Source organism: Canis aureus, chromosome 25 (assembly GCF_053574225.1).
Source record: "Canis aureus isolate CA01 chromosome 25, VMU_Caureus_v.1.0, whole genome shotgun sequence".
Taxonomy (NCBI): Eukaryota; Metazoa; Chordata; class Mammalia; order Carnivora; family Canidae; genus Canis; species Canis aureus.
The window spans coordinates 3,923,826-3,939,480 of record NC_135635.1 but is presented as its reverse complement, the minus strand read 5'-3'; the positions used below and the strand labels follow the sequence as shown (position 1 = coordinate 3,939,480).

General features: G+C 35.5%; 1 protein-coding gene across 16 annotated transcripts in view; it reads left to right on the top strand.

The window, feature by feature from the left end:
• The window catches only part of ATF1 (activating transcription factor 1), an 87,430-nt gene that overhangs the window by 66,409 nt on the left and 5,366 nt on the right, over window positions 1–15,655 (top strand). For 2 of the 16 annotated variants that reach the window (XM_077870065.1, XM_077870066.1), the window contains one exon: window positions 6,748–8,261. The exons of 13 other annotated variants lie outside the window; for them this stretch is intronic. In XM_077870065.1, coding sequence (XP_077726191.1) covers window positions 6,748–6,892 — 145 coding nt within the window. In that variant the 3' untranslated portion in view covers window positions 6,893–8,261. Of the gene's footprint in view, window positions 1–2,519; window positions 2,650–6,747; window positions 8,262–15,655 lie in introns of those variants that run through there. One more of the 16 variants, XR_013363772.1, reaches the window with a different exon arrangement.

Sequence of the window (15,655 nt, the reverse complement as noted above, 5' to 3'; positions counted from 1 at the left end):
AGAAACATTTATTTTCATTTTAAATGTATTTTAAACATAGCTATATGTACATCAGCCATGAAAAACCATCAGTTCTTTGAGAAATAAAAATGAGTCGCCTTCTCAGTGAGTTCAAGGGGAAAAAAGGAGAGAAAGGATACCAGTAAATTATATTAGGAACCAAAAAGGGGAGATATCCACAGATAAAAAAATGTTTTTAAAATTACAATAGGATTCTATTTTCAGCTCCTCAACAATAAGTTAGAAAACCAGAATAAAAGGATGATTTTCTAGAGCAATAAAAATTATTATAAGAGGACCAGAGAGATGCATTTAATTACTTCAGGATAAAATGTTTCGTTACTAAAAATTAAGAGCAGATATCGTTGTAAATGAACTTGGTAACATGGCAGGATTATGTTATTTTGGAGGTTCCAGCAGATGCGTGCACTAAGACAAGAAACTAAGATGTGTAAATACTAGGAGAAAAATTGTATTTTTTTGCTGACTATATGATTGTGTACCTAGGAAACCGAAAAGACTTGTTAAAAATTAACTAGAATGAGACTTCTCTTTCTGACAGTATGACCTCAGCTATATAATATTTTTAAAAGCTTGATGAGGGGCACCTGGATGGCTCAGTCGGTTAAGTGTCTACCTTTGGCTTAGGTCATGATCCCAGGGTCCTAGGATCGAGCCCCACATCCAGAGTAGGAATTGTTTCCTCTTCCTGCTGAACAGGAAGCCTGCTTCTCCCTCTTCCTCTTCCTCTGCCTGCTGCTTCCCCTGCTTGTGCTCTCTCTCTGTCAAATGAATAAATCTTTAAAAAAGCTTGATAAAATATTAAAAAAAACCCACCCCTTTAAATAATTAGAAGAGCTATCTGTTGAGGTTAGAAATGAACCAGAAGGGCAGCCCCGGTGGCGCAGCAGTTTAGCGCTGCCTGCAGCCCAGGGTGTGGTCCTGGACACCCGGGATCGAGTCCCACATCAGGCTCCCTGCATGGTGCCTGCTTCTCCCTCTGCCTGTGTCTCTGCCTCTCTCTCTCTAGCTGTGTCTCTATGAATAAATAAATAAAATCTTTAAAAAAAAAAAAAAAGATGAACCAGAAGCACAAGACCATGAGGTTAATAAGCACTGAAGCAGCCCCTATATACTTTATAGATAAATTCAAATCTTTGTGATTGGTATAGCTTTGGTAATCGGTGGGGACCAGGGACAAAGCCTGGGGTTTGTGCAGGCTGGGAAAATGGATCAGAGATTCTTTTTCCTGAACTCAACACACAAGAAGTGCTTTATCCAAAACTGAGAGTTATAAAATTGACCTTTGAACAACAACGGTTAGGGTGCTGACCTCTCCTCAGTTGAAAATCCATGTATAACTTTTGACTCCCCAAAAACTTAGTCTACTGTTGACCAGAATCCTTACTGATAACGGTGGGTTAACACATATTTTGTATGTTAGGTGTATTATATACTGTATTCTTAGAATAAACTAGAGAAAAGAAAATGTTAAAATCATAAGGAAGAGAAAATACATTTACAGTACTATATTTATTGAAAAAAATCTGCATATAAGTAGACTCACAGTTGAAACCTGTGTTGTTTAAGAGCTATAATTTAAAAATGGATCTGGGTCCAAAGTGCCCCAACTTTTTGGAAGAAAGCGATCTCAAGCCAGACTTTGACAAATTCTCATACGTTGAGTTCTAACAAATATAAGTTGAAAAATCACAGACTACCCAACCCCTAAAGTAATTTTTCACCCAAGATTAAACTATTTAGTAAGTGGTAGAGGTAGGATTTAAACACACATGTCCATGTTTCAGAGTCCAAAGTCTTAGATAATACCATACTACCTTTCAGGAGCTAGAAAGAGCAGATAACAGAATGAGATATGAGAAGTCTTCAGTTAATCTATCTACTATATTCAAAGGAAAAAAAAAAAAGGACGTCATTGAAAATCATCAAAGATGAAGAGACCATATAAAAATGATAAAAATTGGGAAAAATAAAACTGCTATTAGTAGCAAATATATATTCATCTGCTTAGAATATCCAGTAGAATCATCTACAAAGTATGAAAGCTTGAAAAAGAAACCGTTCTCTTCATCGTTGTACTGGAAATCTTTGGCAATTCAGTAAAACAGGAAAAGGGCAGGGGGCAATTACAAGAATTTAAATGAAAGAAAACTATTTTATACAGAATTGCCTATTTTTTAAAATGGACTTACAGAAAAATTATTAGAAGTAATGAATTTATAAGGCTGCTAAATATAAAGCCCGTTTTCAAAAATCATATTTCCTTACATCAGCAATGGTTTGGTAAATAAATAATTATTAAAAATATATCATTTATGTTATCAGCAAATAAAATACCTGAGAATAAATCTAACAAAAGATGTCTAAGACATTTATGAAAAATATTGTACAGTGATTTTTGAAAGACGTTAAGGAAGATCTAAATAAATGGAGAAATAAATACTATGTCCATAGATAATAGAAACTCAGTATTATAAAGATGATTATTTTTCCCCCAGTTGATCCATAGATTCAGTGCACTTCCAATCAAAACCCAAACAGGTTGTTTGAAGAACTTGACAAGTGATACTAAAATTGATAGAAGAGTAAAGGGCCAAGAACAGCCAAAATATTCCAGACAAGAATAAGGTGAGGAGATATCAAGTTTTATTTAAAGCTGTGATAACTGAAATAATGTGATACTGGCATTGAGGAAAAAAACAAAATGACCAAAGAAATTGAGAGCTCAAAAATAGATCCATGAACACATAAAACCCTAATACAGTAGGATAGATTATTGGGGGAAGGAGGAACACTTCAGTAAATGGTACCAGGATAATTATTGATATGTGAAAAAAATACTGGATTTCTTTTCTCACACCATACACAAAGATCACTGCAGATGGATAAAAACACAAATGTGAAAGGTGACATTTTGAAATTTTGTGGTGAGAATATGTAATTTTTTGGCTTCAGGAATAGGAAAAAATACCTTAAAACAACTCACACCCCCTCCCACACACAAACTTTAACATAAAAGATTAATGAATCTTCATTAATAATTTCTTTTCATCAAAATAGAGTGAAAATACAAGCTTCAAGCCTATAAAGGATACAGGCAGCATGTCTAACCCCAAAAAATGTGTTTGAAAAAATACAAATATCTTCAAAATTAATAAGTACAACCCAACAGAAGATAAATAGGCATTTCTCAGAAAACACAGGTGGTTAATAATCTTATGAAAAATTGCTTGCCCTTATCAGTAATCAAAGAAATGCAAATAAATACCACATACTCAGATACCATTTATCCCCACCCAATTAGCAAAAATCTTAAAGTCTAACCAGGAATTGGCAAGGTTTTGGAACAGTGAAACTCAAAGACTGCTTACAGGAGTGAAAATTGGTATGGCTGCTTTGAAATTAATTGGCCTTATCTTGTGTAGTTGATCTGGATGTGCTTCTTGACTCAGCTGTTACTCTGTGTATGTGCCTAAGACAGACTATTGCAGGAAGTATGCATAAGAATGTTCACACAGCAAAAATTAGGAAACCACCTAAGTATTCATCAGTAACAGAATGGATACATACATTGTACTTGTATTTATACAATGAAAGAGTGTTCATTTGTATCAACTGAGTGAATGATCACTGTAACATGAATAAATATTAGAAAAATAAAGTTGAATGAAAACAGGTTGTAATTTTAGAAAATAAGCACACTAAATTATATGTAATTTAGAGGCCTTTATTACTAAAACTATGAATATAAATAAAAAATTGAAGCTAATAATTGCTTTTGGGCAAAAGGCAGAGGGATGGAATCAGGAAAATGCACAGAGGGTTCTTTTCAGCAATATTGATTATTTACTTATTCAATTGGGTGTTGGGTTTACATGTGTTCATTTTATAATTTTGCAGATATGCTTCATAACTTATAACTATACTACAGTCTTGTGTGTGTATACTATTCCATAATAAAAAAAATTTTAAACTACCGTGCTTTATAAGGAATTCAGCAATAAGTTATTTTTCTATGAATTACCATCTTGAAAATACAATGGGAAGTAATATTCACATTAGTAACATATCATAAAATACTTAGCAAATTCAATAGGAAAGACATAGGATCCACATTTTAAAGATCTTATTGAGAACTAAAACAGTATCGAAATATATAGAAAATACCGGTGTTCTTCGATGAGGGCCATTAATATAAAATATCAGTTCTTCCAAAATTCACATAGAAACTTGTTGTGGGGGATCCCTGGGTGGCTCAGTGGTTTGGCGCCTGCCTTTGGCCCAGGGTGCGATCCTGGAGTCCCGGGATCGAGTCCCGCATCCGGCTCCCAGCATGGAGCCTGCTTCTCCCTCTGCCTGTGTCTCTGCCTCTCTCTTTCTCTCTATGTCTATCATGAATAAATAAATAAATCTTTAAAAAAAAAAAAGAAAGAAACTTGTGATTCAAGTTAGAATCTCTGTAGATCTCCGTGGAATTAGACAAAATAAAAGTTTACATGAAAGAAAAAAATACTCAAGAATGGTTAAGAACAGAAAGAGCTTACTTGTCATGTTAAGCATTGAAACATACTCTCTAATACCACGGTAATCAAAACTTGGTATCAGTGGGGTGCCCGGGTGGAAAAAACAACCCCAAAACTTGGTATTAGCAAAGGGGCAGACAGTAACATTAGCAAACAGGGTAAAGCCCAAAAATAGCTTTTTGTGTTAGTATACTTCTAAGGGACGGTTTATTTAATAAATGTTAACTGACAGCTCCACATGTGAAAGAAAATTAAATTGGACTCATTATTTTATATCACATACAAAAGTAATTCCAGGTAAAGATTTCATTGTGAAAAATTAAGCTATAGAATCTTTAAAATTAAAAGAAGAATATACAGTGCAGGGAATTTTAACTTAAGCCAAGAAAAAGACATTTATGGTATAAGATATAAAAATTTTAAAAATCTGAGAAGTCAAATGGTAGAGTAGAAAATAATATAAAAACAGATAAAGATGGGCAGCTCGGGTGGCTCAGCGGTTTAGCGCCACCTTCGGCCCGGGGCTTGATCCTAGATCATGTTGAGCTTCTGCATGGAGCCTGCTTCTCCCTCTGCCTGTGTGTCTGTCTGTCTGTCTCTCTCTCTGAATGAATGAGTAAATAAATAAATAAATCTTAAAAAAAAGAACAGATAAAGAGGGGCACTTGGGCAGTTGATTAACTGTCCGACTCTTGGGTTTCAGCTCAGGTCCTAAATCTCAAGGTGGTGAGACCAAGCCCCATTTTGGGCTCCAAGCTCAGCTTGGAGTCTGCTTAGGACTCCTTCTCCCTCTGCTCCTTCCCACCATGTGCATGTGTTCTCTGTGTCTCTCTCTCAGATAATCTTTTTTTTTTTAAGATTTAATTTATTCATGAGAGACAGAGAGAGGCAGAAACACAGGCAGAGGGAGAAGCAGGCTCCATGCAGAGAGCCTGACGATGGGACTCGATCCCGGATCTCCAGGATCAGGCCCTGGGCTGAAGGCAGCACTAAACCCCTGAGCCACCTGGGCTGCCCTTTTTTTTTTTTTTTTTTTTTTTTTAATAAAGGATTAATATGTATAATGCACAGAGAGAGTCCTTAGGTTGTTGTAATTTCCTTTTTTTTTTTTTTTATTCATGAGAGGCACGCAGAGGCAGAGACCTAGGCATGGGGAAGAAGCAGGCTCCCTGTAGGAGCTCGATGTGGGACTCAATCCCAGGATCACACCCTGAGCCAAAGGCAGACGCTCAACCACTGAGCCACCCAGGCTTTCCTGGTTGTAATTTCTCATTGTAAAACAGGAAAAGATATGAATAGAAAAAGGGTATGACTAGGCAAGTTTACATGAGAGATCCAAATGACCAATATTTGAAAAGATGTTGAGTCTCACTAGTAGTTGGGGAAATGAATATGAATTAGCAGTGAAATATTCACATGGCAAAGATCTGTACCAACATAGAAATATCATTAAAATTGTGTGTAAAAAAATAAGTTGCAGGTAATACTTACATTAAGTACATAGTATAAAAAATACTCAATACTTTTCTACTTCTCTATTTATGTAATACATGCATGGGACTTCATAGAAATATTGTTAAGAGGACATGTACAAAACTGAGTATCAAGCACTGTTTGTAATTAAAACCTATATAAAAAATAAAGGAAGATAACCAGAGGACCCATAAATTTTGCTTCTTGATATTTGTCCAGGAAAAATGGGACATCTGTTCACAAAAAGACAGGTATAAGCATAGCAGCTAAAACTAGAAACAGCCCCAAAGAATAGATCGATAAACTGTGGTGATAGTCACAGTGGAATACACCCAGCAGCAGTAAGGGAAAAAACCACTGCACAAACATCAATGAAACTCAAAAATATAATGAGTGAAAGGAGACCAAACACAAGAGTATATACTGTATGACTCTGTTACAGGAGGATGTGGAATAGGTGATAAAAATCAGAACAGTAATTGTTGGGGGAAAGGACTGACCAGGACTGGGCATGCGGGATCTTTCTGGGACAACAAAGATGTTCTGTCTTGATAAATGTGTAGGTTATGCAGGTATATGCATTTGCCAAATCAGATTGAATTCTACGCTTAAGATCAATGTATTTCGCTCAATGGCGATATGGATGACCAGGGAGGATTAATGCGGTGCACTTACCATTTAAAGAATGTGAACTTTTTTTCTAACACTGGTTTTTAATGCTTATATTTAGAGAAGCTGCTCGAGAATGTCGCAGAAAGAAGAAAGAATATGTAAAATGCCTGGAAAATCGAGTTGCAGTCTTGGAAAATCAAAACAAAACTCTAATAGAAGAGTTAAAAACTTTGAAGGATCTTTATTCCCACAAAAGTGTTTGATTAAGAAAGAAATATTTTTGCAGACTTGCCTAAAATTAGATGGATTTTTTTTTCTAGTGGAGTTTTATAAATTAAAAGGTCAAAAATGAAGCTTTTTATTTAGGCTTTTGCAACTCAAATATCTTATGCAAGAGATCTGGTGACAGAAGATAAAGTAGAAAATGACCTCAAGGAAGTTACTGGCACAACTGGAAACACTGTACAAATTAAACCTACGCAAGAAGCAGGAAATGAATTTGCACCAATTTGAATTTTCTAAATAACAAGAATCCAAAAATGGCAGATAAGATGAAATTTGGTAAATTGATTTTTAAAATAAATCAGTTTACCCTGTAGGTTTGCATTTCTTACTGTTTCCTAAAATTTACCTTTTTCAGTTGTGTATGTGTGTGTGTGCGCGTGTACGGTTTTTTCTGCCGATAAATTCTAAATTACAAATATAAAAGAAAAGCTAATACCATAACTAAATATATAAATTATGTGTTCTGATTATGTATACTTGTTCTATTGTCAAATCTTTTAAATGGTTTTTTTAAAGTTTGTTTTTTGGACTTGAGAGGGGTTTTGAGACATGGAGTCACTATTTTTAGGCTTTGTCCTAAAAGGCATATAAGGTACATGAATGGAGTGTGGTGATTTTGTAACATTTTTTTATCCGAATGGAAAGAGAACTTCTGTTTAAAAGTTTGATACTTTTAAATAGCTTGTTTTTTGGTTACTCTGGGAATGGAGATTTTCTACGAATATATAATAAATTGTTTTTTGATTCTATATTCTGTATGCAGTTCAATATACATTACTTATTCTGTTGTGCTTTAATAGAATGGAATGTTTACAGGCCCTTGAGATGATATTAGAGTATTTTTTAAAAACCTTCTGAAGATGCATACCAAAGTTTTCCAAGAGGATTTTATAATCAATTTAATGTAAGGTTTATCAGATTCTAAAATAGTATGGTTATTAAGGCAATTTTATGTTAGAGTCTATTTTGTAATGTAGTGAATGGTACATTTCTAAGAAAAGTGACTGCCAATATATTTTTATAGCTAATCTTTATAAATTCTAAAGTTGAGTTTTTAATGATTATTTTAAATGTTTATATAGTTTGTTTAGTAAAAAAAAAATATTTTGCATCTCAAAGTATCATTTTTATATTATGAGAAAGTTTCCAGATTGGCTAATATTTGAATTGCAAGTTTTGTATACAGTTTATCCAAAGCTCAAGAATGCCCATCAGTACACCAGTGTTTAACCTCTGTATTCCAGTTTGTATACACTTTGAAATTGTACTGCAAAATTATTGTGCGCTTCTTACACAATATGTATCATATTGTTGTCTGTGAAATTAAAGGATATTTGATAAAATTAAGTTTGCTGAATGTAAAATATATCACTTGATATGTGGACAAGCTTCCTGATAGCCATTCTCTTCATTTTTTTTAAAAGATATTTATTTATTCATGAGAGAGGGAGTGGGGCACAGGCAAGGGAGAAGCAGGCTCCCTGCAGACAGGACTCCATCCCGGATTCCAGGATCACACCCTGAGCCAAATGCAAACACAACCGCTGAGCCACGCAGGTGTCCCTCAATTTATATGCTGATGGAAATAATTATTGCCTATGAACAAATCTTGAGTGTATAAATTATATTCCCTTTTGTTGTATAGAGCATGAATGGCATGTATTAGAGTTTTGAAAATCTTGCTACAGTTGACCCTTGAACAATGCAGGGGTTAGGGACACTGACCCCCTATGCAGTAAAAAATCCATGCATAACTTTTGACTCCTCCAAAAACTAATACAAACCTACTATTGACCAGAAGCCTTACCAAGAACAATCAATACTATTTTGTATGTTCCATATATTATATACTGGATTCTTAAAACTAGAGAACAGGGATCCCTGGGTGGCGCAGCAGTTTGGCGCCTGCCTTTGGCCCAGGGCGCGATCCTGGAGACCCGGGATCGAATCCCACATCGGGCTCCCGGTGCATGGAGCCTGCTTCTCCCTCTGCCTATGTCTCTGCCTCTCTCTCTCTGTGACTATCATAAATAAATAAAAATTTAAAAAAACTAGAGAACATACTAAAATCACAAGGAAGCGAAAATTCACTTCTAATACTGTACTGTATCGAAAAAAATCCATGCATATGTGGACCTGCACAGTTTAAACCTGTGTTGCTTAAGGGTCAACTGTATATTTGTTCATTCAATTATTATATTGCAGCTATTGGTTAAATGTGTTTTTCTCCAGTGAAAATATATGGATGTAGGAATGATAAAAATAAGTATTTATGGCTTATAATTATATAGTTAAATATGACAGTTCAGATTCTCAAATGATGCTGTAAAAATGATATAAAGTGAGTGAAATTTGAGTAAGGGCTTGATTTAAAGGAAAAGTCACAACAGATTACAGTGAAACAGTAATGTCAAAGTATGAAAATCTAATTACAGTTATATTTGTTACACAAAGTAGGTTTCTTTTAAAATAGTACTTGTTTTTACTATAAAACAAAGCAAAGAAATGCTGACATCAAAGTTGTAGATTTCAAAAGCCTGTGCTAAGGAGAGTTTGGCAAGAATCTTTTCAAGGACAATTATTTGGAGGAGGTATAGGCCATTTTAACCTTTTCTTTTTTTATAAGAGATTCTGGTAACTCTGTCCCCTCAGTATAAATTTCGTTGTAGAAAACATTGGGCATTAGGCATCAAGTCTTTATGATTTCATGGTTGGGATCCTTTCCCTCAAAATTGACAGGATAGATACACAGCAGTTTACTGCCTTAGATAAGTACATACAGTTTTTAACTGATAACATATGTAAATGTGTATAAATTTTTAAATTGTTTACAAATCCAGGGTTTCCTATATATATATAACATAACAGTCATATCATTTCCTTAATATCTACTATTTACTGAGGGCAGCAAGGACAGTAAATCCACCAGAAACTGTACTGAAGTAATAGCATTCATTCATACTATTAAAGGTCTTTTATATGTCAAGCCTTTCAAGGAAGAGTGAACAAGATAATGTTACACCTCTTGTGGAATTTAGATATCGTGATCTTGTGATATTATTACTTGCCTAAGGTGATATGAGCATTAATAACTAGGGATCTAGGACTTAAGCCTACCAATCGTGGTAGTCCTAAGGCACCTCACTGGCTCAGTAGGTAGAGCATGTGACTCTTGATCTTGGGGTGTTTTGTTTTTTTTTAAGCCCCACGTTGGGTGTAGAGCTTAGATAAATACATAAAAGGACGCTAATCCCATTTTAAAAAATAAAATAATAGTCCCTCTCTATTAAACTCTAGAGAGAGATTCTCTTTTGTGCTTTTCCACATACCCACAGTCTGAAGCAGTGCTTACCTGGTTCATAGGGATGCTCCATAATGAATGTCTGGGGTTCAAATTCACTGAGGCATAGAAAAGTTTGAAATTTTGCCCAAATCACACAGTAAATAACAAAATTAGGGTTCAGACCTAGGTGTGATCAACTCCAAAAGTTTGTGGTCTTGACCACCAGAATGTACCTTCTTATCTGTGTTGAAGTGTCTAAAAAGCCTTGTTCTGTTGTTATCTTTACCTATTAGCAAAGATTTTTAAGGTTCTATTTAAATGTGCCCACTAGATGGCAACCTTTATTTTTAAATCACAGTTTTACAAACTTTTAAAACAATATATAAAAAACTACACAAGTTGACCATATCAAATCCTTGTACACCCACCATTCAGAATAATAAATGTTAATATTGTTATCTTTACTTCAGATAATTTTCTGATCTCTAGTCCAATTTCCCTTCCTAAAGGAAACCAGTATCGTGAGTTTAGTGTGGATCCAGTCCATTTTTTTTAAGTAATCTCTATACCCATTATGGGGCTGGAACTCACAACCCTGAGATCAAGAGTCACACGCTCTACTACTGACAGCCAGGTGCCCCCAAGTCCATGTTTTTATATTTACTACATAAATTTATAAATAACACAGATTAGATGATGTCTTTTTTAGAAGTTCATAAATGGTATCTTAATATGTACCATTCTCTAAATGAAAGACCAAAGAAAACTTAGGACTTTATGTATGGTAACAATACTTTGTTTTGGGGGCAGCCCCGGTGGCGCAGCGATTTAGCGCCGCCTGCAGCCCAGGGCATGATCCTGGAGTTCCGGGATTGAGTCCCACGTCAGGCTCTCTGCATGGAGCCTGCTTCTCCCTCTGCCTGTGTCTCTGCCTCTCTCTATCTCTCTCTCTCTCTGCATCTCTATGAATAAATAAATTAAAAATCTTTTTAAAAACTTAAAAAAAACAATACTTTGTTTTGGGAAAAAGAAATGCATTTTATATTCTATTGACAATAATTAGATACTTAATATTACATCTGGAAAAAAATGCTTCCTCCCCCCTCCACAATTTTTTTAAATTCCAGAAATATTCTGCAAATAACACTTTAGATTAAGTTTATAAAATACTAAACAAAAATGGACTTAGACTTTCTAACTGCATCTCAAAAAGGAGAAAAACATTACTTCTTTGCCTACTACTCAACTACCATCATAAGTAATTGAATGCAATTTCTATGAATTAACTGTACAAAACATTGTACTTGGATACCAAATAAACATAAAACATGATCTTTCCACAAGCTCAAACTACCTGAGGAAAAGAGGAAAGAGTCCTCTGTTGAAAAAGTCTATCATTGTACATAGTAAAACATCTAGAATTCTATGCCTAATAAAAACACTCATTAGTCCAAAAGAAAACAGAGAAAAGAAACAGGCAGGACAAATTGCCCAAAGTAAAAGAGAAATCTGTATGTATCAGTCATGATAAAGGTAAAAGCACTGGGCATTTCAGTTAAATACTAAAGATTGTCATGTTGAATTAAAGAACAATATCCAGCTATACGTAATTTACAAAAGGCATATCTAAAACACAAGAATACAGAGGGTTGAAAGGAAAAACATTGAAAAAGTTACACCAGCCAAATATTAGCCAAAGGAAAGCACTGGTATAGCTATATTTCAATTGAACAAAATAAACTTTAAAGAGAAAAATATTACTTGGGGGACAAGACAGTCACTCTAAAATGATGAAAGATACAATTCATCTGGGAGATGAAACATCTAAATTTGAATGCATGATCAGGATGTGAAGAAAAATGCAGAAATGTAATGAGAAAGAAAACTACATAATCAGGTTTTTAACATACCTCTCTCGTAACTAATGCAAAAACCAGGAAAACAGTAAAGACATTGATTTGAACAAGTAAAAACCTTGACCTAATATACTGAATTTCACCAGCTGTAAACCACCATTGATTGTAAGGCATACTATTATCTTAAGTACAAGTAAGAAGGACCCTGAGATCAAGACCTGAGCTGAAATTAAGAACTGGGTGCTTAACTGACAGCCACCCAGGCGCCCCGAAGTACCAGTAAGAGAAAACCCACTGCCAGTGCAAGTACGACGGGGCACTGATGGCCAGATGCACACTGATTTCAGAGATGTTTAAGTGTTAAAAATGTGCATCTTTTCATCAGTGAAATTGGATGTAGAATACAAAGAAGCAGTTCTTTTCTAACACAAAGTGTTTATATATTTAGCAATAAAATAAGTCCTTTTTTCAAAAGGATTGGTTTCATATAACAACGTTCCATTGATCTGTATGTGTCCTTTCACCAAAACCACAGTTTTGATTACTGTAGCTTTATGGTAAGTCTTGTTTTTCCCCCATTGAAATTGTTTTGGCTATCCTAGCTCTTTTGCCTTTTTATTTATTTTTTTTTAAGATTTTATTTATGAGAGACACAGAGGGAGGCAGAGACACACAGGCAGAAAAGCAGGCTCCCTTCGAGGAGCCCGATGTGGGGACTCCATCCCAGATCCCGAGACCACGCCCTCAGCCGAAGGCAGAAGCTCAACTGCTGAGCCACCCAGGTGCCTCTGCCTTTCTATATAAATACTAGAATCAACTTGCCAGGATCTATTTTTTTATTTCTATTTTTATTTTTTTTCTTTTGCCAAAATCTATTTAAAAAAAAAATCCTGGGGATCCCTGGGTGGCTCAGTGGTTTAGTGCCTGCCTTCGGCCCAGGGCGTGATCCTGGAGACCTGGGATCGAGTCCCACATCCGGCTCCCTGCATGGAGCCTGCTTCTCCCTCTGCCTGTGTCTCTGCCTCTCTCTGTGTGTGTCTCTCATGAATAAATAAAATCTTTAAAAAAAATAAATAAATATGAAAAATAAATTTAAAAAATCCTGGTGGATTTTGATTGGATTGTATTAAACCTATATATAGATCAATTAGGGAGAATTGACATTTTACCAATTTTTTTAAATTTATTTATTTATTTATGATAGTCACAGAGAGAGAGAGAGACAGAGACAGAGACACAGGCAGAGGGAGAAGCAGGCTCCATGCACCAGGAGCCCGACGTGGGATTCAATCCTGAGTCTCCAGGATCACACCCTGGGCCAAAGGCAGGCGCTAAACCGCTGCACCACCCAGGAATCCCTGACATTTTACCAATATTGAGGTTTCCAATCCATAAGCACAAGATATCTCCTTTGTTTAGATCTTTTTAAATTTTCTTCCTCAGAATTTTTTTTTAAAGCTTTTATTTATTTATTCATGAGAGACACAAAGAGGCAGAGACACAGGCAGAGGGAGAAGCAGGCTCCATGCAGGGAGCCCAATGCGGGACTTGACCCCAGGACTCCGGGATCACGCTCTGAGCTGAAGGCAGATGCACAACCACTGAGCCATCCAGGCGTCCCAGGGGAGTGTCCTTCTGTTCCTAGTTCATGAGATTTTTATTTATCAAGGACAGAGGTTGAATTTTACCAGATGCTTTTTCTACACCCATTGACATCATCATGGAGCTTTTATTAGTTTGTTTCTATGACAGATTTTATTAATTGATTTCTTCATACTGAACCAGTCTTGCATTCTCAGGAGAACTACCATTTGGTCATGATAATCTGTTTTATTAATTCTGGAGTTTGGTCTGCTAATGTTTTATTGAAGATTTTTGTGTCTCTGTTCATGAGGGATATTGGTCTGCAGCATTATGTTCTTGTAATGTCTTTGGTTTTGGGTATCAGGGTAATGCTGGATTTATTTAATGAGTTGCTATTAAAGAATTATAATTTTAAAAAAATAAAAAAAGAATTATAATTAAGTGTGATAATGGTGTTGCAGTTATGTTCTAAAATACCTTATTTTTTGAAATAAATAATAAAATGTTTATAGATAAAATTATTCAAAATAATTTTGGTGGTGGGGGAAGGTAGCTAGGGATATAAATGTAGCAAGATTGCCCATAAAATGATAATTGTCATGGAGTTTATTATTCTGCCTTTGTATATACATTTATTTTTAGATTTTATTGATTTATTCATGAGAGACAGAGAGAGAAAGAGGCACAGATGCAGGCAGAGGGAGAAGCAGGCTCCATGCAGGGAGCCCAACATGGGACTCAATCCCGGGTCTCCAGGATCAGTCTCTGGGCTGAAGGCGACGTCAAACCACTGAGCCACCCGGGGCTGCCCTATACATGATTTTTCCATACAAAAAGTTTAAATAAATGGTGCTGGAAGTACTTGTTATTCACATAGAAAAAATGGAAATTAGATTCCTACTGCACACCATACACAAAAATTAGTTCTGGCTGAATGGAAGATTTAAATAGGAGAAACAAAAAGTATAAAACCTTTAGAAGATAAGGTAAGGAGTATCTTTGAGACCTCAACTTAGAGAAGGATTTCTTAAACAGATCAGAAAAGGTACATCCTAAACAAATCACCAAAAAATGTACAAAACACAGGGAAACATTGTTAAATTCACTTAAAAGCAGGAGAGAAAAATTATAAAAATTAGAACAGAAATCTATGAAATTGAAAATAGAAAATCAATGGAAAAAAAATCAATGAAACCAAAAACTGTTTCTTTGAAAAGATCAATAAAATTGATAAGCCTCTAAACAGGTCAGGAAGAAAAGAAGACACAAATTAATATTAAAATGCAAAGAGGGGGGATGCCTGGGTGGTTCAGCGGCTGGGCATCTGCCTTTGGCTCAGGGTGTGATCCTGAAGGCCCCTGGATCGAGTCCCACATCGGGCTCCCTGCATGGAGCCTGCTTCTCCCTCTGCCTGTGCCTCTGCCGTTGTGTGTGTGTGTTTCTCATGAATAAATAAAACATTTATAAAAAATAAAAATAAAATGCAAAGAGGGGGGACGCCTGGGTGGCTCAGTGGTTGAGCATCTGCCTTTGGCTCAGGGCCTGATCCTGGGGGTCCTGAAATCAAGTCCTGCATTGGGCTCCCTGCATGGAGCCTGCTTCTCCCTCTGCCTGTGTCTCTGCCTCTCTCTCTCTCTCTGTGCCTCCCATAAATAAATAAATAAAATCTTTTAAAAAATGGGAAGAGAGGACATCATTACTGATCCCATAGACATTAAAATAAAGGAATATTCTGAAAAACTCGATGCCAACAAATTTGATAAACTAGATGAAATGGATCAATTCCTTAAAAGACACAATCTGACAAAAAAAAAAAAAACCTCACACAAGAAGAAATAGACCATCTGAATAGACCTATATTTATTAAAGAAATTTAAATCTATAATGAATAACCTTCCAAAATAGAAAGCACTAGACCCAAATGGGTTCACTGGTGAATTCTACCAAACACTTAAGGAATTAAATTTATACCAATTAAATTATACCAATTCTCCACCATCTCTTTCAGAAGGTATAAA